The following is a 20423-nucleotide window of genomic DNA, read 5'->3' on the forward strand; positions in this document are numbered from 1 at the left end:
CTCGAGTAACCTTTGCTTGCTACACCGACGTTCGTAGCCAACGAGGCGTCACAATTAAATTCGAAAAACGTCAGCCGGAAGCGAAACACGTAGCAAGAATCGCGGCAAGGACGTGTAGAGCAGCACCTAGTTGGAATGTCGTCCTTCGAGGTAGCCGCGAACGTGTTGTTGGCGTTCGCAGCTGGGTCGCCGCTGCAGCACGCTAACATCCTTCTGCAACGGTCCGAAGATAGCTGCCGCGATTCACCGTGGATTAATGACTTCCTTATGGCATTTGTGTTCGTGTGCTCCCCAGCTGTACACGTGCGCTCGGCTGCAGCCGCGCGAGAATCAGGAACGAGCGGAATTTAGAGTGAGAGTGCATCGCGCCACGGAGAAAGGTATTCGGATTAGATGCGACTTTTCGCGGTTATGGAGGCTGTCGTAACTCGGAGCCTGCCTCATCCGGTTTCCCATGGCGCGCCAGACGCAACGTCGAGCGATATCCTTGATGCCGGTGAAAGGACAAGGACTGATCGAAGGGAGATACCGAGAGACGACGAGTGTCGGTGCAGGGAGCTCATTGTCGACCGGACCCATTGTTGCCTCCATCCTCTTTGTGTATTTGCTCGATCGCGGGATCAACCCTCCATGCGATTAACAGCGATATCGTGGTATCTAGAATGAGCAGAAACTAGCTAACAAATGGATGTTTGCGAGAGTTGTCTATTAGTTGGCAAGTTCAGTGGAACTCTGCAATTACGTATTACTGAGTGTTATATCGCTGTTGTTAGGTATATGAATATTTTGCTTGACTTAACGAATCAACGATGTATACCTAAGCAGAAACAGCATGCAACTATGTCTTTGTGGAATCAGCAGACTATAAGGTTAAGTAAGGCGTTAAAAAATGTAACAGTAAGTCGTTTATTATGTACAGCGATGGACGTAATTTCATATACATATGAACCGTACGTTTCTAATCTGGTGTTATTGTACAGTGGAACGAAGTATACAAAAACGTTGTGACGGGTATCGAAAGAATGCGCAGCGTTTTAAGCAACAACAGTACGAACAAAAGATAATTTCAGACAAATTTAAATATCGTCGCCTGCATTAACGTTGGAAGTCCTTCTATTAATTTAGAAGGTTCTTCTTAATTTAACCTGTGATCAAAAGGTAAGAGAATTTGGAGATGAAAAGCTTGTCACTGATGAAATGGTTCTGCGAGTTTCATTGTCTGTTAATCGCCTGATTCAATCAGGTCGTTATACTCTGCTATACGTATCTCCTATGCTCGTATCGTGGCCAAGATCGTCGCAATCTAATTGAAACGCGTCTTATCAAAAACTAGCAAACGTCCAGATACATTTGTCTCTGAATAATAATTTTCAAGATAATCGTAGTTTCGTTCCTCCAGCTGGACAGAGAAGTTTAACTTGTTAACCAGAAATTTATTTGTATCGAAGCGTCTCACTTACGATACGATCTCGGTAAACCAAACAAGAGCATCCTTCAACGACACCGACTATCACCCGCAATTTCTCAACTCGTATCGAAGCTGCGTCGGTGAAGCTCGCAAAGCTTTCCCGGCCAGAACACAGGATCCGGTCCGAAGGGGAACAAGATGAACGGCTACTCGTGTCGATGCAATCGTTATCGTAGCTGGCTGAAGGTGTATCGGGTACACTGACAAGATAAAGAGGCTACGTAAACGCGGATTTGCGCTCGGGTTACGGTAGATGGAGGAGCGCGGGTGTGCGTGCGTTCTACTCTCAGAGTGGAGGTTACCGTTTTACATGAAGAACCGTAATGATCGTAGCTCCGTGTTGCAGGGTGGATACGTCGAGAGGACGATAGCGAAACTCGTATTATCCAATCGTCGGCAATGTTCACGAATGGCGTTTATGGCGACCCTAAGTCGTGACCGATCCTTTGGTGGGAATCCGCCCTGAGATCGACTCTCATACGCCTCGAGAAGGAGTTTTCACGTCTTCCTTCTCCCCTCTCGTCCCTCTCTCTCTCTTTTCTTCTCCCTCTCTCCCTTTGGGAGCACCTCGTCCTTTCTCTTCGATCTTCCTCCCGAGCTTTCTCGCCTCGATACACCGTCTCTTTTCCTCTTCTTTTCTCTCGATGCTTCTACGTCGGATCATTGGCTCAACCGCCCCTCCCGTTTCGCGCAATCCGTGTGTCCTACTAATGGTTGGTCGGTGCGCGCAAACGATCCGACCGATCGGCTCGTGTCGCGGACTGCACGCGAGCGCAACAAGGAATTCGCTGTGCATATTTGGAACACTTGTCTTCAACGGTCGTTCGAGTACAGCTTGCTCGTTCGCTTTGAAGATAGGAATTTAAGAGATACGGTGTAGCGTGGCTATAACTGTGGCTGCGTTTGTGCTTCCTTAACCGGTAAACGTATTTCTTCTAGTTTGTAATCGCTTTAAGACGAAGTCGCACTTTATAAATTAAATGGGCATCGCGGATGATTCATGTACGGTGAGAGGTGTGAAGATATTTCATCCGTGTTTCATTTAAGATAACCAAAGCAAACAAAGTAGAACCAGTCTCGGTACGTTGGACGCGCTGAATGGACGAGTTATAGCCAAAAACGAAGTTCGATCAAAATCGTTTTTATCTCTTAACGAAGAGCGAGAAGAAGCGGCGTATTTTCGACGGTAGTTGAGCCTCGTGTCGATGAAACGGCAGTCGGTCGATGTGTGTTACGCTTTGCACGAGAGAGGAATTTTCTATTCGCGTCGCTGGCCCTAATAGCACGTTTTCACACTGAGACGCCGGCACGTTACGCCAATTCTCCGTGGAATTTCGAAGCACAGTTCTTGGGGATCGTTCCATTCTCTGTCTCGTTGGCTTCCTCGAAATCCAAACGAACTCGAAAGCCGTCGTTTCGGCGGATGGAACTTTCTTAAAATAACGTTGGGTCATTGGCGGGAAAAAGGTGGTGGAAATCGCGAGATCACGATGCTGAGATCCTTGCTCACGAATATTCCTCGCGTGGCGTCAACTTCGTTTAAATATTTAACGAACCGACGAGATGCTTGAAAGGCCTTTTCGACGACGCTGCATCGCCGGAAATAGACGAGACTCCGGGAACCATCGCGAGACTGTTATCAATTAAAGAGCCACTTGATAACTCTTTTCACGTTCTTTGTGGGCTGCTATGGTTTCCTGCGGGAAAATGATAACGCCCGTTGCAACACGCGGTTTCTCCTTTCCTTTTTTGCCATCTTCTCGCGAGTCCTCGTTGAAGGTTGTTCAACTCTCGTATCTCGGGAATTATAGAATTATATAAATTTGATCGATGAGGATCGAGTTATTTAATCTTGTAGCGATAAAACGAAAAGACAAATAATCACTTTTTTCCTGTATATGATAACGAACAAAATTAGCTTTAAAAATAAAAATCGCGCGATTGAAAGTAAGCGTTCGAAGTGGAAGCTCACAGCTGTTTCTGTAGTTGCATAAAGACTTGTCATCCTGGTAATCCTGCTCGTGTTACCTGCAGCATTAGTCGATGACAGGTGGAGGAGCGCGGGTTGGTTCATGGTAGCGTTGAAGCTACATCGACGAGAGCAATTAACGTGCCAATTAGCCGAGCGAGGGACCAAGGCGTTTGTGGCAATTAATCCGAAATTGAACGCGTCGACGGCACCGGAAGTCACTTCGATAACCGCGCTTCGTTCCAACGACTCCACCCGATTCCATCTCTTCTCCGCTCCGGTGAAATGTATCGAAAGAGTTTAATCGTCCGTTTTACGCGATCCATAAAAATTGTACGCACGTGTGCCACCAGAATTCAAATTCTCAAAATCTTTACCTACACACCACCGCGTGTATCGATGATTTTCGATTCGTCGATCGTTCTAAAAGTATCAGGATCTTCGAGACGACGGAGAGGAACGAGATCGGCGAAATTCAATTTGGAAAATTAATAAACTATCCTTGGCACCGCCTTCCACGGTGAAGAAGAATAAACTCAATAGCAATTATCTCATCCTCGCGTTCGAGACCTTTCCTGTTACAATCGACCTCCGGATGCTTACTCATCGCGAGAACCGTGAACGTCGCGATACCAAGATCGATTCGATTTTATATTTCTCTTTGTGCATTCGTTCGAGCCTCGCTATTAACTCCTTTTGTTATCATTACGACGATGACGAGCAAGCTTGTCGATTTATTCGAATAGCTCGTGGGTGGTGCCGGCTCGGTTATATCGGTATAAATGGTATACAGCCGATATACCGGTCATCGATTATCGTCCTACCGGTTTTCTGGATGGTTGTAGCTACGTAACGGTTTAAACGGACGGTGCAGGCTCGCAAGGTTCGGTTAACAGGACCGGTTCGCTGTTTCTCCGCAACCCGTTCCTCGTTTCTTTATGGCACAGGGAGCAGGTGCGCCCTACGATTTTCACACTAAATTTTCTGTACCCAGTAACGCCCTGTCAACGGATCTGCAATTTAAATACGATCGGCCGGATCCTCCAACGCAGCGTTTCCCAACTTTTTCTTAATCGCGACTTCCTTTTACAACGATCGAATATGTAATTTACAATCCGTGTCTTTTATACGAAAAGGCTTTTTTAAATAGAAGATCGTTGCAAGAGAACGCGATTAGTCACATTTCTCGTATCTTGCATAGGAACAATGCTGAAATTCAACGTTATCGATCAATTTTATATTATACGGCAATTTTTTGATTTTGTTTGATTTTGGTAGTAGGTACACGTATTATATGCGAGGTTCGATATATGTTGTCCGTGATAGTTGTAGTTGCTGGGCCTCGTCCGGAGTAATTGTTGTTGCTAGGGGCTGTAGATGTCGCTGCTAGGGTACTACTGGTTTTTCCTCCGTTTTTTGGTGCGTGGAAGAAAAATCGGACTCCGGTCGCCGGGATTTTGAACCCGGGTTCCGAACGTTCGTAACCTAAGGCGCTAACCACTGCGCTGCCGTCGTCCGACGATAGTTAGTGTCGAGTGTCGCCACATATGTCTTCTTCGTCAGTTCGTCTCCTATGACTAGGTCTTCGATGTTTATACAAATTCGTATTTTCAGAAACGTAATTAAAAAATGTGAAAGCTGTTCCACCTACTACGTATTATAACTTGTACCACGTCTTGAATATTTTATATATCTTCGAATATTATGTACGTCCTGTGCATTTCTCCACCTTCAGAAAAATCCTCACTGTACTTATCGTGTAATATGTCGACGTATAATACGATACATCGTATAAGAATCGAAGATTTTTGAATGATTTGACAATCACAGGACGAGATGTATTTATATTAGAGAAATTTTACGACATTCCAATCCTTCGTTAGAAACGGATATACGCATACCATAGCCCCTTTCGTAGCTTCGCGGCACGGCTCTCGGAAAAACCGCATAAATACTTCACGGTGACCTAATAGAACGTCGGCGTACAGAAAGAGAGAGAGAGGGAGAGAGAGAGACTCGTTACGCAAATACGCGTGTTCTAACCAATAGGAGAGCGAAAGCTTTTCAAGCGAGCTGGCTGGTTCATCGATAAAGCGTAACTTTAACATAACACGGTGTCGTTGGACTGCAATTATAATACCTTGCGTGGGAGCGATTTTTTTCGTATACTTTCCTCTCTTTCTTCCTGTACTCGCGCTTAGACTTCTTTTCTTCTTTTTTTTTTCTCACTCAGCGTACGTACGTAGGTTCTAACGGGCGGAAATTAGAGAACGAGAGACGCGCGGCTTTGAGAATGTACACGAGAGGCCAGGTGCTTAACTGGAAAACCACGAAACGGGAAAACGGTGCTTTTTTCTCGTTACCCGCGTCTAATTTGCGGAATGCGAGCCGCGGTATGGCGTGGTTACGTGTAAGAAGATTCGCGTTATTTTCTTAGTTCCTGGTCCGTCAGATGATGGTTCACGATATCGTTTAAATATTTAGAAACTCTTTACGAGTGTACTATACGTGTTACACGGAAACTTTTGAAATTTTATCGTAACGAGAACGACAATCATGATTATGTTAAAGAGATGTTCAACGTGTCTGATAATTTGGTCTGGAAATTACGAGATACTTATCGCAAACGTACACTTCGCTAAGATCGTCAAAATATTTGAACAGTTATTATCCGATATATCGGTATGCCATATATCGGTGTACTAATATTTTTAATTAACTGTATATTTGCAATAAATGCGTTGTAATCTTTATATGGTATACCATAGTATATTTATTAATTTCAGCCGGTCGGCCTTGAAATGGACTTGGCTACATTGTTCTTTATCTCACTCATACGACATTCTTGCAACCTACGCCACGATGCGTTCTAGATTCTCCGACTTGGTTGCTCTTATTGCTAATTATCGCTACTCTTATCGCAAACTCCTACTACATCGTATTAGATGATCGTTTCAATTTTAATAATCTCTACATATATTTTCGGATGGACTTCAAATTGCACCAATAAAATCGCAACAGTCCTGTCTCATTTACAATGCAAACGAAATCTAAAAAAGTCTCACGTAACGCGCATAATATATTCATGCAAATTTTCCATCGTGTACTCGAATACTTTCGTCAGTCGTTAGAACGATGCACTTTTCTGCGTGTACCATTAGATGTACGCAAAAATCATTTTAGTCTTTTTTCAAACGTTCTCGTATAATTACCTTTAATCGATATAATTTCTATCCTAAACGCCAACTACGAGATCGATTGGCGACAATAATCTCGCGACACAAACAACAATGACCACGATACGATATGATGATAGTACTCTGCAGATTTCACACCGATGGATATCACCTATTCAGGTCGATGCATCTTTAATCGAACTTACTAGACAGTACTTTGGAAATGTTGCAAAAATACGAAAATATCTCAACGTCTAATTTCGCAACAGGATCGGAAACTTGTCCGAGAATCATACAAAATGGGAGGAAATATTTCGAACGTTAATTTGTATTGCGTGTATCAAATATAAATAGAAGGAGATGGAAAAGAAGAGACTAAAACTTCTGCATACACCTAAATCTTTACTTGAAACGAATATGAAAATTCGGAATGCTTTTTCACGAAGTTGTATCACAGGGAACCGAAGAACGTCGCACAGGGGATTGCAAGGAATTTACGTTGCGAAGGCGGCTCGACCGAGAAACTTGGTAAAGAACGATATGCTGAACTTGGAAGCGGCCGCGAGAACGAAGCACTGGCCCGTGGAAAAACTTTCGAGGTCGGCGAGCATTTCGTTCGAAAGATATTGCTCGTTCAACCCACATTTTATACGATTAACTTTGCTCCTTAAGTATTCCGCCGTTCCCGATCGCTTGGAAAACTTCTTCGGGACAGACTCCGATGGTGTTCCCGTCGTCGTCCTGCCGCTCGCTTCCAAACTTTTCTTTCAAAATAGTCGATAGACGTTGGAACCTGATCGAACGACAGATTCCTTGTATATTTCTATGATACGTTGTATTATACTGACGTGACTCGTCGTATTAGTGCAAGAAAAATCTGCAAGAAGCTTCTCGGTTTAACTGTTTTATAAATTGACTATGAAAGAAAAATGTATCTAAACGCTCGGAGATTGGTACAGGTTTATTGGCGAGGGGAAAAACGCGGTCTGGACGGAAACAGAAAAACGCGGAAAACTGTCAAACTCGCGAGCCAGGTAACCACAGTAGGAAATGGTTTTGTCGGCATGAACTGCCGGCATTCCTCGTTAAAGACGACAGACGGTCGATCGTTTGTGGCAAACGAGCATAGAAAAGCCATTCGCGAGGCACATCTTACGGACTAACCGTCGACAGAATAATTTCATGTATTATTTATCGCACATTGCGCGTGATTCTCCGTTTTTATACCGGGTGTCCTCGATAATGAAACTCTTGTGTGGGCTACGGATAGACGCGTACATGCGAGTGTGCGTGCGGTTTCTTGGAGTTTCCTATACAGGATTTAGATTAGAAATCTGCAGGGGCCAAAGCAATTACGATAACTGACTGTATTACCGTAACTCTCTCAAATGGATCTAACAAATTTTTGCTCGTACACGTCAAATTCTAAATAATCCGGAATAATTGGAATTTCCTACGTTGCATTTAAACCAGAAATCTGTGGAGGCCAATACGTGATTATTACAAATGATTACTCTATTACCGTAACTCTCTCAAGTGGATCTAACAAATTTTCGTACGCGTAAAATTCTAATTATTCGATCAGTTTCCTGCAGCTTCCTACGTTGGATTTATATTAGACATCTGACATAAGTCAACATATAGTTCTTACAATCGACAAATTCAACAAATTGTTGCTTCCTACGTATAAAATTCTGATCCATCAATTGCTTTCTTGATACTTTAAATTAACTGTCACGTTTCGTACGAAGCCAATAGGTATCCTATCGTAGCTACGTATGGACTACAGTTACTGGAGTATAAAACGAGGGCTGACTGTAATAAAAGAGAAGGAAAAAAGATACAGACGTCGATAGACGATTTATTTTCAAAGAAGTTCGCTTGATTAGTGATTGATGTACCGAGGTCACCCGTTTGGTTCGTAGTGGTGAACCAGTCGTTTCCATCTCGCGTGGGAATATAAAGTTCTCAGTAGTCGTTGTCTAGGCCTAAGCCTCCGGTTGCACCGTCAATCCATTCCGATGCTCTTTGATGGCGAGCTGCAGCCAGAGAGACAGAAAAATCCACCGACAGCCGAGATCCTTCGCAATAAAATATTTTAACGGTACTTTGTGGGCCAGCGACGTCTTCGAAAGCCGGTCCGTACCCACGATCGATCTTCCTCCCGGTAAAAACGCTTTTCACAGTCATTTCTTTCTGTCGATAAACATTTTTCTCCGCTCGGCTTTCGAACCGCGTCAAACTACTCCACAACCGAGACTACTGCAACCACGTCAAAGTACATCGACGGTGACTTTCAGACGGGCGAGCACTTGTCGAATGCATCAGAGGTGCGAAGCCGAGTTAAAATCTCGAGTATGGCTGCGGTGTATAGCGGATGCGTGTTCTCTTGATCTGTCATTTCGACGAATAAAACATCTAAAGATTTGTATGCATGCCTATTATTCGTAAGAATCTATGTACCGTATACACATCTATACGAAATATCACTATCATCGATCATAAGTGTTAGGTCACTTATGAAAATTTCAGGAAACTCGAAAAGATGGTAGGAAACTACGAGGACCTTTCAGAATTATTATTTCGTTCCAAACGTTGGATCGTAAAGGATCCATATCATGTTCGATATTATAAGAACAATCTCATTAATTTTTAACAAAATTAATTCTCTCCTTGTCTATTGTGTTATGTCTCGTCTTCTGATCGTCATTTCGATCAATCGCGGTATTCATATCGTTGTTATATTGGGTTGGCAACTAAGCGATTGCGGATTTTGTCATTAGATGGTATTAATAAAATCCGCAATCACTTAGTTGCCAACCCACTATTTTTTTGATTCTGTGCACGCTATGAATGACGCGACGATGTACAATATCTTCGGATTTCGAGCACACTTCATAGAGTGTGCTATCTAATTCATTTTTATCTTCTCCAAACAGAGTCTAGATTGGAAAACTGTCGAGACAGGAGTCTATTACGTTATGCATGTACATATTTCAGTGCTTTGACGTATTTGTCACAATGACAGTTGGTGCGAATACGCATTCACCGTGACCGTAGCCTAACACCTAACACGAGACAGCGACATTTATGAATATTTTTCACGCGTCTTCTTACAGAAGATTTTCATTTTGCGCGTGCTAACGACGAACGAGCAAAACGTGTCCCCGGTGTCCCTTTAACGAGTGTCATTGACCCGGTGGAAAGGTCAGGAAACACGAGAGACGACATTTTAGCGTAACGCGTTGCACGAATTGTACCGCACCGATCTCTCGGCTTTTCCGCTTTCAATTTTCCCAGTTGCGCGCGACTTATCGACTCGTGAATGATTCTCGTCGTTTGACGTGTCTTTGTCCATTTACCCGTCACCCATATCGTCTTAAGCTGCGTCCTCACCGAAGCAACAACGGAGGATCGTTGTGACGGAACGTCGATTTCTCGTATTTCATGAAAACTTTGCTGCTTGTTTGTTTAATGTTTCCCCATGTTTCTTCGCGTTTCTGTCCTAACGAAAGTTGCTGCTCGTTGCTCGTGGCTGTTCGGAGCAGCAAAGTCCTCAGTGAGGTGATTTGGTGTAGAACGTGTAGGGTGTCAAAGAAATACTCAGCGGTGTTTAACAATATATTTATTAACAATCCTCGTTTTCGACCTTTTACGTACAATTCTCGATTCCAATCGACGATTCTCACTGTTGGTTACAACTCAACCGATCCGTTTCTTTTTGTCGTCCCTCAATATCCCCATTACGCACGCATTCGTTAAGCGTCTGTGACCGTTGCCACGTACGTCTTTTTCCAAATATTCAACGGAAGGATCGTAGGGATATGGATAGCTCATTAGGCTTATCGGCACTTACGCTTCGGTGATATATTTGTATCGACGAAACCGTTGGAAAGTTTTGTTGCCGAGTGTCGCTGCAACAGAAAAATAAGAAACACGCAGCGAGAGGAACGAATGTCTTCGGGACAAATGTTGCTTTAAAATCGAAAGGAAACCAGGGATATGGAAATATTCCTCCGACTACGTTACTTCAGAAACGCAGAAAATATCTCTGTATTGATATTAAAAATTCGTCGTTGTTCTTTCAGTGAAGAGATAATCTAAAATAGACGATGTTTTCTTTCGTTATTGGAATAAAGATTAATAGCATCGTATAATACGTACACTTGCAACAAGCTCGATTAATCTGTGCAAAATTTAAGATGGGATTTTAACACGTTGAAGCTTAGGTGACTCGAACTACCGTTGCAAAACTGTTACTAAGACGTAGAGCGACAATAGACAGCGAATAGTCGATCGTTGTTCCTACAGTGAGGACGCAGCTTTAGGGAAACGCGAACCTCTCCCACCTTTTCTCTTTCTTTGTCCGGTCGATCGAACGATTCCGTTCATTTAAATACCGTTATACCGGAGGCGGTATACGTTTCTTCGTCTGGTCCGACCGTTAGAGGCACTTTCGCTGGAACATCTCTCGCGTCGTTTTTGTATCCGCACGAGAGCGTCGTTCATGATCGACGATAAATCGTGCAGACTTTCCTCGCTCGAGAACGACCAATCTCGCACAGCCTCGTTTTCCATTTTCATTTATGTAGTTTCTGTTTGTCTCGCTGACTCGCGATTCGTCGCGCAACGTCGACACGCGTTCCGTTTTATAACGCAGTCTCATCGTATGGATGGACTCCTATAAAGAAGCGTTCTACGAGCACTGGAAGGAGACGAGGAACGTGCAGGCCAATGGCGTGTTTAGCCCGAAGGAAACGAACAAATTTCCACTCCATTATAGATTTCTAAAAGGAGCGGGTAATTAGCGCGCTCGTTAAAGAATCTACGCGACTTTCCTTTTAACGGCCCCCCCTCGTTTGACAGACCTACGGGCCCGATATCAACGTTTTCTTTCGCGTCGCTAGAGCATATTTGTTAATCTTATCGAGAGGGAAAAGTTGCCTCGTTCGTCTTTTTCGTTTGTTCGAATATTATATGGAAACGAACGCTATGTATTATATGGCGACTGGCGAAAGTAGTTGAACGTTCATTATAGTATGTCTTTTTCATATGCAAAACGTTTTCAAACTTCTTTGCTATTGCAACGAGACGATAGGAGTATAATGCCGGACAGTTTCATGACGTTGTTCGGGTTTCCAGTAATCACAACGGGAAAGCAAGTTGGAAAAGAGCGATGGACGATAAATTGCTTCAAAGGACAATATATTAGGTTGTCCGAAAAGCGTCTTCCTTTCACAAATATATGATATGTCGTGGTGTTTATCTCAACAGAACAAAATGGATCGTACATAATTGGACAAAATATAAAACAAAAAACGTGCGTCCATTATTTCCTCATAAAAGGAAAGAAACTTTTCGGACAACCTAATAAAGTATGGTACGAAACGAAGGAGACGATAATCTTGTGATTCGTTAAATATTGAAATTCGTAATTTTAACGAAATTAGTCCTCTCGATAGAATCCGGTATTTCTAAAATTCTAAAGCTATTTTCTGTATCACCCAGTATATCGACGATATTACGAAAACGTGGAAATGCAAATGTACGCGTAAGATCTACTTGGATACAAAATCCCGCGAACAAAGATCGCAATTCGACTCTGCTGGAAATAAACGTTCTATCGTACGTCGTGGTCGTTGTGGTCGTCGTAATTGAGTCGTTTCGAAAGGCGAAGGATAAAACAAAAGAAACGTTTGACGAGGGTGCGTTTCCGCGAGCAAATCTCCGTCGTCCTCTTGGTTACACGACGTGGGTCACCGTGAATTCATTGCCCGACGAGCCATCTACGAGGAAACAATTTCGCGTCATCCTACTCTCGTCCACGACGGTCCAATTTCCGCCACCATTTTGTCATTAAGTCGAGAAAGGCTGCGCCTCTTTTATATATCGGTGACGCCGAGGCGGGAAGGAGAATCTAATTTTCGTTGATTGATACAAAGGACGGTACCCAGCCGCGATAACTCGAGGCGGTCCCGATAGACGACCGGGTTACGCGCGCAAAGTGACACCAGTGACACGGTGTCGATGAGTCATCCAGTGTGTCGAGTCAACGAAAATTCCGTACGCACTGGCTGATCTTTCTCGAGAGCCGAGCTTCCACTAGCTCGCTAGCTTAACGACCATGGTGACGCCTCTCGTCGAATCAGATTATTTTTGGAGCACGAATTAGTCATTAAGAAAGCATGCTTTCGAATATTTTATCTAGAGAAACTCGTATAAAACCGGATACCAGGGTGATCTGAGTAACTAATAAATAAAAAAGCGACTATTTGGCAATTATTTTTCACCGTATTAAGGCGTTTGTAGATAGAAATTTATTCCAAAAAGTACGTCTATGCACTATGTTGAATTATTAAGTTTCTTGTGTTTTTAACCGTTTGAGTCTCAGGAGTCTTTGAAAAAATAGGATCGAAAAATCCCGAACAGCGCGATGGCGCTTGTCTTAATCGATTGCGAAGAGAAACAAGCAGCGCAATAGTCATACTTGTTATTTTATGAAATACATCTATAGTATTATATATGCGTATTATTAGTTTACAAATATTTCAAGTTAAGTTCCATAAAAATTATTGAGAAGATAACAATGAGATACAAAATACCGTCAGTCGTCCGTAGCGTTCAAATGTACTGCGACTTCTCGACACAAAATCTAAACAGCGCGATCGCGCTGTTTGGCATTCAAACGGTTAAGTGCTCTGACCTTATTTTCGTTAGTTTTCGAAGGTATGTTACAGCGTTTTGGTAACCAGGGAATAAGCTAAGATTCGAAAATTGATCGCACTGAATTATCATATCTATCGTGATCTTGGAATCTGCGTTATAATAACTTATAAGAAGCTGCAAATGCAAAAAACATGCAAAGTAGCGTATTTTCTCTGCGCGTTAAACCCACCAGAAACTGTTTAGTTTCTATTAGAAGAAGATTGGAACGTTTCCTCTCCAAATATTAATGCAAGCAGCACGTTTGCAGAACGTGTGTAACGTTTGCACAAGTGGCTGTTCATTTCCTTTACGGACAACGAAAAGCCGGGGAGCCGTTAATTCAAACGGAGAAAGGCGTCGTGGGTTGCTAAACGATGAACAATAAACGTGACTCACGGGCCGACTGGCCGTTTCCTTTATTCGCGAGTGAACCGTTCCAGAAGCGAACTCTCTCCCTCGACTCGGCCTGCAACTTTTAATTAGTTTGACCTCTGATACGGTCGATACGGGATCTTTAAGAAGACGCTCAATTTGTAAGAAAGTTCCAACGATCTTATCGATTCGCTTCGAACATTGCACGACGATTTAGACAAACTTATCAGTTTCGGAATCGGAAAATTCTTCAAACGCGGTATAAAATAATCTCTATGTACTGATAAATGAAATTTAGGTGAACACGATGATGTAAAGCGTGAAAAGATAATTTTAATAACGATGACGTTGATCGATACCCAAGGTACTACCGTGCTTTAAAATTGCTTTTTCCGTAAGATGTAGAAAATGTGATTTATCACGTACATATTCTTCTCCTGTAGTCTTTATTCGTTTAGATTTCAAAAGACGGTGCCTCGAGCTCTCGTTGACTCTGTTGGGATTCGTTGGATCGTGGGTGGCGCAGCGATTTACATAAAATCGTGGTCCTCGAGACTGGTACGTGGGCGGTCCATCGAATACTTGAATTCGATTTGAAAAGAGACCATCGCGTGAGACTTTTGAGCCGTGTCTAGCATCGCTAAAGACGCGATCATCCAGATACTAGCGTTTCCGGTACCTACACTCCGACGATAAATTTCGATTATCCGATTCGGTGTCTCCCTCTATTATCTAACCGTTCGTCGATGGAACGTTCTTCGAATTTCTGACAGGTCAAATTTATTTCGACTTCGCAGCGAGCTACGCTGCGTTACTCGTTTCGTTTGCCGGGAATAATCCGAAGATAATTCTTGGCCGCGTGTTATTCGATCGGAGGTCAACGTACCTCGAGTCAAGAGGTATTAACGATACTCAAACAATTCGACATCTACTTGTAAGCATGGTCAAACCTCGAATCTCAAGGGAAGATCTAAGATCTTTGAATTGTGAGGTCGAAAGATAAATGGATGCTTTGTTCAAGGACTAGTATTTTTCGTATTGTAACGAGTCGAAGGAAGACAAATACAATTTTTACAGGTCAGCTGTTTATTCATAAAAATAAATAAGAGCGAGGAGTATGGTGGATGCAGGTTGAAATACGATGATTCGTTGCAAGGTGTAGATATGCACGTACATGTTACTTCGAGTTTTAGAGGCAGGTGGTCAGATTTGATCTACAGACGTGAATTTCGATCACACAGCTTGACTTTCTTTAAATACCAGCACAAAATCCGTGGCAACTAATTATCGAGATAAGATACGTAATTTAGTTTCTTCGTATAATAACAAAATAATTTCAGTCCTCGTCTAAATCGTTAAAAAATATTGCCAATGGATTATTAGGAAAAACATTGTAGCTAATAATTTAGCTTCTTTGTGTAACGATAAAATAATTTGAGCCAAGTTTATATCTCGACGTATACAGATTCTGATAGTGGAGCGAAGAGAAGAAGAGTTTTGACAAATTCACACAGTATTTTACAAAGAAATTTAATCTTAGCCAATATGGACTGGACATTCGTAAGCTGGTTCGATGCTGGTATCGGTCGCAACACTGCGATAGACCGGTTTCTAATTTAATTTGCTGTTATCACGAGTGCGCCCTTCCTCGTTGCTCCCTAGAGATCGCCTTACTTATCGATCTGTCGGTCAATTTTCTAAGTGACTCTTTTTTTCCAAGATGCGTGTGCACGCTGCATCAAGGCGGTGACTCACGTTCGTCCGAATCGACGCCATGCGTTTCTGTAAATCTCTGAAAACGTCCAAGCAAGCTGGAGTGGAAGAAGGGGCGTGAGCTCCCTCGTGAAATATCGTTGAACGCGAACGAACAGTTAGGGTTTCGCGGTAAATGAACCTGATATTGTTAGAACTAGCAGAGTGGTCAAAGTGGCCGGTTTATAATTCTTCCTGGAAATTTCGTAAATTCACTACGATGTATTTTTAAGAATTTTTTAAAATGATCTTTTACGAGATATTTATACGAACAAAGACTTGTTTTCATTTTCTTTATACTATACATATTCTTTTTAGCATATTGTTCATTTTAATCTCTCCGGCGCGTGTTTTATACTTTAGTCGTCAATTAGTAAGTGGTTTTTCAACTTTGATTTAATATTTGTATTTCTGGGTCACACGGCTCTCAATGCACGTCCGTATAATAATTACTTTCTGTTTTTCGTTCTGCATCAGTTTCTCTAAAATAATGAACGTTTTATAAAATAATGAACGTGCTACAGTACGATTATATTTTCACACACATATATATATATACGTATAAAATAAATACCCGAGAATATCAAAAGTTGAATTATAAATACACGCACGAGTAATACCAAGTACGTATAATACGCTTGTCTTTTTTATTGCAAGCGATCGATACATCACATTATCTTTTATCGTTTTCTATAAAGTAGCCTCGACAAATCCACTTTAAAATAAAACAAAGCGCAACAAGTTCGTTCCTTTGCTTTCCAATTTGTCTCGGACAGAGATGAACTATTTTAGAGCGTCACGAATGGCATGAAAACTGTTCTCGGTGAACGATGGGGTACACGTGATCGTTGTCTTAATTCGTTTCGCTGTGAAAACGGACAGACGGCCGGGTGTTACGCAATTAAAGTCGCGTTTCAAACGAGCGTTGTCGCGTGCATCGGCAAAGTGCGTCCAGACAATGACAGCGTGTGGTTGATGGCGGCGTTGGTAATGACTGGCGTTGCTAGGCCAAAGGAATAGAAGAAGAATGGAGGAGAAACGTCGGCTAGGCTTCTCTTCTCGTCTCTGTGTACCGCTAAAAGAAATATGTCAACCGTTCTAGCGCAACAAGAGGAACGATGCACAGGTACGGAGAAACGAATGGCACACGGGCCTTGTGCCATGGCGCATCATCCGCCGGTATTGCCTCTTCTTTTGTTCTTTTCCACCGAATAATCACGAATACCATGAAAAACCAGTCGCAATTGCTTCCTCTCCCGACTTTTCTCATTTCCCGATGCGCCTTTCTTTCCACTGAAACGGGATTAACGTTGGGCGTCGGCTTTCAAATTCTTCTCTCTGTCTCTTCGCTTCCACCAATTATTATTACTTGCTACCATGTTCTTCCCTCTTGACGTTGTTGTCAACTGGATACGTTAATTCTGTCCGTTTGAAAGTGGTCGCTACTCGAAAACGTCGTTACGTAGAGGGACGATGAAATATCACGTTAAAGAAGATTCTTGTTCGCTATGTAACTCGCTTCTTGTTAAGGATCTGGAAATCCATACTGTAACCAGTAGCGGATATAATCGTTTGGGTGCCTGGTGCTAATAATCACTCGCTCCTGGCTGAAAAAAACAGAGAGATCGCTGTAAATTGCAACTATTAGGTTGTCCGGAAAGTGTCTTTCTTTTACAGACACGTCTTTTACAACGACGCATCTTTATACAAACATGAAACCTAATCAGTCGAACGTCGTAATCTTTACCTTGTTAGAACAAAATGGATCATACGTAATTCGATAAAATAATATAAAACGGAAAATGTCGTGTATCCATTATTTCCTTATAAAACGAAAGAAACTTTTCGGACGACCTAATAGAGGTATGCACGAATCCTACGGAAGAATATCAATATCCGGAGTATCTGTTATAATATTTAATAAGTAAAACGAATTTCTACTTAGGTTATACTTCAATTATGTTGGTAAAAATATAAATTTGTATAAAAATTTGTGTAACTATCTGCTAACGTTATCTGACCTAAGATGACGAAAGGTGATTTTATCGAATGCAACTGGATTGTGTGCTCCTCCAAGTTTCACGCTGCATGTTATCGTATTTCTTACGATATGGAATTACGCGCGGGTGGTATACAACGGCATGTAACAAATTCGATAACTCGTGAAAAGGATTCTGCTTTATTTCCAGTAGAATCGTTTCCCTGGAAGACGCGGCAGGAAATGTCGGTTCGACGAAAGAAAGATAGATTCTTTGGTTTGAATTATGAAACGAAGGCAGGGAACGAGTCGATAGATAGAAAAAAAAAGGAAAAGAAAAAATAGAGGAGTTGCATCGGTCGGACGGTATCTCCGATCGAGAGGTTCTTTAAGCGTAGAAGAACCACGACCACAACTATTTTCTACCACGCTTTCATACCGAGGGACGAAAATACACCCGATGGTACTCGTTTCAGAGCAGACGTTTCTTAAATAAGCAACTGCACGGGAAAGTCCCTTCGAAAGGAAGAAATGCACGCTCCTTCTCTCCACTTCCGGGCGAAACGACTTCGTTTTGGAACAATCGTCCCTCGCACGAATTTAGAACAGCTGACGAAAGCATTTCGAACGTTTACCATAGGAAACTTTTACGTATATATCGTGCGCGTTGTCTACGATATTTTAAAATTTCATTCTCGTCGCAACGAAACACGGAAATCATGATCATATTGGTGAAATTTGAAGCCAATGCGAAAATGTATATAGGAATTGCGAAATATTCATCGCAAACAAGTAAACGAGAATGCTACTGAAACCGATAGAAGCTTGCAAATAAGAGGAAAGGAACCTATTGGACGATTTAATAGCAACGACTGTTGGTCAAACACAGATCGTAGAGATACTCCTTAAAGAAGAATGAAATAGCGATCAATCGTTCGAACGCGAATTAGCGTGCACAGCTTTTTGCCAACGTGTCCCAGCGCGCGGTTTCCCCGTTTGTCGGAGTTTCGTCGACGAAGAACAAAGCTGTTTACGAGCGTAAAAACTACGGGACGTTAAAAAATTGCATTTCGCCGCGAACAGTTCCTCCCAACGTCGACTTGTTTTATTTTTTGCTCTGTTTGCAGAAGAGCGATGCACGCCGTGGATATTTATAGCCAGCCACAAATATGAGAGGCACGGAACACGAATTATGTCGGTGATCCCTTTTTTCCCTCTCTTTTCTCCTTTTTTCATTTTTTTCTCTACTTTTTTTGCTCCTCTTTGCTCCATCCCAGAATTAACCGGATCAGCACAATGTGCACGCATATCGCACGTTTACGCTCGCGTTTTGACCCGATGCGTTTTAACGTTGCCCGGTACCATGCCGTTCGTTCACTCTTTATAAATAGACGCTTTAAATTCTGTCGCGTCCGGGCGTGGCAGCCCGAGATCTACGAGGATCCTAGACGCGGAATAGATCACTCGTCGCGATCCATTCATTAGACGCTAACAGCCTGTTTCCCCGTGTTTTTCTTTCTCCAACACTCACCATCTACCTCGTTTCCCAAACATTTTTTCGAATTACGATTCTACGTTGAAAACGATTCACTTTCGCACCAGTTTCTGCTTCGTAAAACGGTCATTTCTTTTATTTTAATATTTTTAGAATTTTCGTAAAATTTTGTAGTTTAATTGTGCGTGTTATTTACCCACACAGTATTTTTACTTTTACGATTAAAATCGTTGTATGCTTTGTAATATTTACATTTAACGCGCCGTGAGTTACTTACTTTCTTTAATTACGTTTGTATTCGTTTAGATTCGTTTTCATGTAAAAGTGTCGTTATACCCGGACAGTTTTCGTAGCTTGGAAATTTTAAAGGAACTAGGCGCTGAAACGACCCGGTTTCGTAGCAATTTCAGCTTCGCCAAAGTCAATTTGGTACCACGCTTGACATTTTCCAGATTCTCCTGAAATCGAGAATAATTAGACTGTTTATTTAAAAATGTAGTCGCGCCTAGACCAGGCGAGTTTTCGCAGCCGTTTGAAATTTTCAATGAAACTAGGCGTGAATTGTCGCGGAGACTTCCTGCCCTATCGCGATGTTACGTAAATCAGACGGGATTCTCGGCGCGACTACACTGTGCAATTTACATGGAGCCGCGCACCGGTGCAGCACCGTTTCTAGATCCGACGTATTTTATCGTCGTGGAATTCGTGCCGGTTTTCAAGCAAACAAGATTCAGGGTACTTTAGTTTTCTGGGATTACTTAGAATTAAAACTATCTATATACATACGTAGTCTGTGTACTTCTCTATTTATTTGTGATGTTGATCTTTTGCGTTCTGTTTGCAGATATTCGGGGCACGGCAACACGAACCGTACCTGCCATGTCGGTTCCTATTTAAGGTAAGCACCGATCATTATTTTTTGTATGTTTTAAAGCGTAGCTTTAACTACGCACTAGACATTTCCGACCACACTGGGCTGATAGACTGCGCAAAACAATTGGGGAATCGTTATAACGACTGGTTCTATCGCATCGATTAAACGAACAGAAGTAAAAGAGTCTTGTGGTCTTGATAAATTGACATGTTATTCGTGTATACAACAAGCCTATCATGTCACGTGTCTGTTATAAGAAAAATTGACTTTAAGACACCGTTAAAAGAAACGTGCAGCTACGAATAACGAGTAGGTTGTGAATATTTATGGGAATTTGTATTTTTACGAGCATAATCAAAGAAATAGAACTCAAGTGGTTCTTTTACATTTATCAACTATTATAACCAGTGATTTACTTTGGATAGTTTTGTCTTATCTGTATTTCCGTGTTACGAATATTCCCAACATTTTCTCGTTTTTCATATTTCTCATAAAAATATAAATGTCCACGATCTACCGATAGCTGCAAGAACGAAGGCGACGAAACGAAAATCGACCCCCTGGTTGCCTTGCGCGGTGCATTATTTAAATTTTATTCCTAGTCTCCGAAAATTCACTAACGTTTAATGCTACC

At 42.2% G+C, this 20423-nt stretch overlaps 1 protein-coding gene and 1 long non-coding RNA gene across 10 annotated transcripts in view; one reads left to right on the top strand and one right to left on the bottom strand.

The window, feature by feature from the left end:
- LOC126918880 (uncharacterized) overlaps positions 1-20423 on the top strand; it is a 92375-nt gene that overhangs the window by 19338 nt on the left and 52614 nt on the right. For 7 of the 9 annotated variants that reach the window (XM_050727377.1, XM_050727380.1, XM_050727382.1 and 4 more), the window contains exons 1-2: positions 19543-19650; positions 19760-19813. In XM_050727377.1, coding sequence (XP_050583334.1) covers positions 19558-19650; positions 19760-19813 — 147 coding nt within the window. In that variant the 5' untranslated portion in view covers positions 19543-19557. Of the gene's footprint in view, positions 1-19542; positions 19651-19759; positions 19814-20423 lie in introns of those variants that run through there. The other 2 variants (XM_050727381.1, XM_050727387.1) reach the window with 1 other exon arrangement.
- LOC126918934 (uncharacterized) lies at positions 15988-19913 on the bottom strand. The gene is made up of 3 exons (XR_007711479.1): positions 19702-19913; positions 19193-19373; positions 15988-17049 (listed from the first exon to the last, which is right to left on the bottom strand). It is a non-coding gene; the product is annotated as an uncharacterized LOC126918934 (long non-coding RNA).

The sequence above is a fragment of the Bombus affinis genome, chromosome 7 (genome assembly GCF_024516045.1).
Source record: "Bombus affinis isolate iyBomAffi1 chromosome 7, iyBomAffi1.2, whole genome shotgun sequence".
Classification (NCBI taxonomy): domain Eukaryota; kingdom Metazoa; phylum Arthropoda; class Insecta; order Hymenoptera; family Apidae; genus Bombus; species Bombus affinis.